The sequence below is a fragment of the Fusarium oxysporum genome, chromosome 6 (genome assembly GCF_000149955.1).
Source record: "Fusarium oxysporum f. sp. lycopersici 4287 chromosome 6, whole genome shotgun sequence".
NCBI classification, from domain to species: domain Eukaryota; kingdom Fungi; phylum Ascomycota; class Sordariomycetes; order Hypocreales; family Nectriaceae; genus Fusarium; species Fusarium oxysporum.
In genome coordinates this window covers 3,712,416-3,716,425 of record NC_030991.1, presented here as the reverse complement: position 1 = coordinate 3,716,425, position 4,010 = coordinate 3,712,416, and the positions used below count along the sequence as shown (strand labels likewise).

General features: G+C 48.3%; 1 protein-coding gene across 1 annotated transcript; it reads right to left on the bottom strand.

Moving 5' to 3' along the window:
- Window positions 1-360: 360 nt before the first annotated feature.
- FOXG_21374 (uncharacterized protein) lies at window positions 361-3,693 on the bottom strand (the record flags this gene model as incomplete). Its single annotated transcript, XM_018401708.1, has 2 exons — window positions 361-3,430; window positions 3,536-3,693. 2 exons carry the CDS (start codon window positions 3,691-3,693, stop codon window positions 361-363), a joined length of 3,228 nt encoding a protein of 1,075 aa, XP_018253594.1.
- Window positions 3,694-4,010: the final 317 nt, after the last annotated feature.

Genomic DNA, 4,010 nt, shown 5'->3' with positions numbered 1-4,010 from the left:
TCCACCCTCTCACAAGCCGACAAGAGAACCTCTCTCCCATCCATTCAACGCTGCCTCTTGGGAACTGGTATCACCTCGAGATAATATGTTACTTCACGAAGCACTGCTGTTCTCCGACCTCCCCGGCTCAGCGGGGCTCCAAGAAGTTGCGGCACCTTACGCTCTTCTATCTTCGCTTTACTTTAATACACACTAAAATAATAAATTCTCCCACGCTTTTCGGAAAACCAAAGGTGCAAAGTGTAATAAACTGTAACTATCCATAGTCAAATCCTAGTTTTGCCTAAAACTACTTTCTCCAATCTGCTAGTAGGTCTCGGCCAATGTAGAACTGGGCATCGAATCAATCTGAAAATCCACTTATATGTCATTGTACGGTGAAAAGTCTGGAGGATTTCTGCTGTAAGTCACATTGGCCATCGCGTCTAAAGCTGCGCCGTAACTTTCTATCTGTATATTGCTAGAAAGCTCTCTGGTTTGTCGAATCTCATCCTCGGCAATACCAAGATCGTCCTGTGGAATCCATGTAATCGGCTCACGGCGGCGCAGTGCACCATGCTGAAAGGAGGCTTGATCAAGTGATTCTGGCTGAACAAATGAGTCGCTATGCAAAGCGCTCATCATTGTTTGTGCGTGTTCACGCTGAGAACCACGAACCTTTGTCGGAGCAAAGTCGCCACCTGAGGTAGGTAATGATGATGCATCTTCAGAATCATGAAGCCGCAGCAGCATTGTCGGCAAAACGTTCGACAATGCGGTGAAGCTTTTATTGAGGGTCATCTGAAAAATCATAGTGAACACCAATAATGCCAACATGATCACACCCTGAGGGACGCAGCTTGCTCTTCCATTCGCATCGCGCGTGGTGAAAAACAAGCCAGATACACATAGCTCCATAGTATATAGACCAGTGAACGTCTGGTTAATCGCCCTAGGATATAGCTTGCCGCCAGTATCAAAGTCGAACTTGCTCACGTAGAGCGCTGTATACTTCTGGGCTATCCAGAAGAGTCCAAATGTTAAGATAGCAAATATTGAGATCAAGGGAGAGATAGTGCAGTAAATAAGCGAAATGCAGGCAAAGTTAGTGTATACGGGGAAGAGAGCCCCGTATTTGGCTGGGCTCAGCCGCGTATTGCGAGACCATTTCTGACGTGCGGTCGCGTCAAAGACCGGGGACAACAAGTACCATTCAGCGAGCGTCGCTACTTGAAGCAACGTGGCGGAGCTGGTTGAAAGAGCCTGGAGGAGCATGTACGAGTAGAAATAATTAGCTGCTTTAGGTAAGTTCCGTGCCAGCATATCCAAGATATTCGCCACTCTTTCTAACGACTTGACATTAGAAGCAAACTGGCTGACGGAGGCGGTGAAGAAGGAGGCAATAGAAACGACGAGAAAGACTTGGATGAAGAGGAAAATGAAATAGTATTTTTGGATAAACTGGGTTTTCTGTGAGTGTGTCTGAACGCCTTTCAGCATTGCCAAGCAATCGAGAAATATGGGAAGCAGGAAGAGCATTGTTGCTAGCATAGCCGCGGGAAGCAGACCAGCGATCGCTTGGATGAAGCGTCGAAGGAGGTAGAGTTGTCGAATGAAAGCCAGCCAATCATATGTATCGATAAGGCTATCAACCTGGCTAAGTGCCCCTGACCAAGACACTGGGACGGACCAGAGCGATATCATTAATGCCAAAATTCCCGTAGCGGCTATAGCCCGGACCCAGCTTTCGCGGTAGCCAATCCCTATATTTTCCCAAATGACGTCTTTTGGCGATGTCTCAATTATTGAGGTTGTCATGTACCCGGGTCGGCAGTAGACCGCGCTCTGACAGGACATGTAAGCCGCTGTTTGCTCGTTGAACTGAACAAATGCTGAATCTAGCAGTGGGAAGCCTTCGGAGTGTCGCCTGTCCTCAGCAATCTCGCCATTTAGGCGACAAAGCTCTTTCCTACACCACTCAATTGTGTCGACCGACTTGGACAGCAACGGAAGCCCCGGCAACCAACGTTGGCCAAACAGTGGTAGCCTGAAGGTCGGACGACTTCTGGCCCGCAAAAAGTCTTTCCACAAGCCTCGCTTCCAGTTCGTCAGGCAATCATCATTGTATGCACTACGGTACCGGAAGCTATTTCGACGGCTACCGCGTAATCGGCCCGCGGAGAGATTCGCATGTCGAGCGGTCTCAGGAGTTGAGTGCCTTGGTGGTGATTCCCATAAACGCCACCAGCTTCCTGCGCCTGGACTGTAGTCTCGATCGAAATCATGCAGTAAAACCGCTTTGGGGAGCGTGGCAATCGGATGTTTGGCCACCGTAACTGGCTTCTCGGGCCCATGACTTTCTGTATACTCTGGAATTTCGGCGAGTGACGGAAGGGGTACGAAGCCATTTGTCGTCATAGCTCTCTTCTTGACCTGGTTTCCAGCTTTTACTGCCGTTTGCAGCACAACTCCCCTCCCTTGGCGAGCGGGTGACCTTGCTTCGGGCACTGACGGTGCGGTTCCGAGATCTGTCGACCTCTGTACCGCTAGGTCATCAATACGCAAGGTTAGCGCAGTTCTACGATGATCAAATGGGCTGGATTTTGGATCCTGTCGGCCGCAATCTGGAAGCCATGGACTTTCGAACGCGTGCCGAGACGCTGACCTTGCCAGAACATTGCATCCTCCAGCGGTGGGTCGGCTATCAGTAATCTGACGAAACGTGGGATGCGCACTTCGCGTAAGCTTTGTTCTTCCTGCCTCCTCGGTCCTCTTCATTTCCATCCGTTTGGCAGCTTGGATGAGTGCAGTTTCCGCCGCTTCGAGCTTCTGATGGATTGCATCGCGAAGCGTGATCTTGGCCATAACGGGCGACAAGTCTCTGTTCAACCATACACGCTTGACCCCACCAGGGAAAACGGAAAACACATCGCTCAGAAGTTCCTCACTTAACCATTCCTGTGGTATTGAACGCACTAAGACCGTGGACGCCGCCACCTCTGATTGATGTGACTTGGTGGTAAGGAATTGCTGTCTCATCGTGACGTATACCCTCATTTCCATCGAGAAAACAAATAAGACCCAGAGAACGCAAAGCACCGAAACAATCAGATGCGCCCAGTACCGGTTGGTATCGTGGCTGTCTACATTTCCCCACGCAAAGGTATCAAGACCGGTGACCTGACCGGTAGCGCCCTGATTGGCATTGAATTCACGCCCCCTTCCTCCGATGTAATTGAGCGGTACCAGCACGGATATCGTGACACAGGCGATAGGGACAAAAATGGCCAATAGGACTTTCAGATATCTAAGAAAGAAATAGGCGTCAAGACCACACTTCTTTATGAAATCTCGGTCATCATTGCGACATAATTCTCTTATCAGATGGCGGAAAGCCTTTGGTGGCGGCAGCGTCCTTTCGCTTGTTGGAGTTAGGTAGGTTTTCGGTTTACTGCTTGGTTAGCATAGACCGACTCATGCCAAATCTGTAAATAGAAAGATAAAGCAGAAAAAGAAAATAAAAGAAAAAAGAAGAGATTAAAAAACAGAGACATACAATATTCGATCGAGATGGTTGCGGAGCGACAAGAAGAGGATGAGCTGTAGGAAGAAAAACACTGATCCACTGCCCAAGGCTGTAAGAAAGCTAACTAGCCCAATCCCGGCGTCCCCTTGTGCTCCGCCTGGCTGTTTGGAAGTTCCAGATTGAGACATATGGCAACGAATGAATTGATGTAGGAAGAAAAAAAGTTTCGATCACGCAGTATTCCCAGGTATATATAATGTGAGCGCGGCGAGAGACACGAACAAAAAAGTAAATACAAGGGATCCTCCTTGATCATAATACGCGTAGTGTAGAATAAAAGATCAACTTGAAGATTATAGTTTCTGTGAGAGTCGATATGTATATGTATAGATTAATTCAACCACACATATAATTGCGCCTCTTGTAGTAATGTCTTGAATCTATGAGCTGCTAAGAAAATACGTACTCCCGCCTGGTTCGTTACATTCGCTTTGCAAATTTCAAA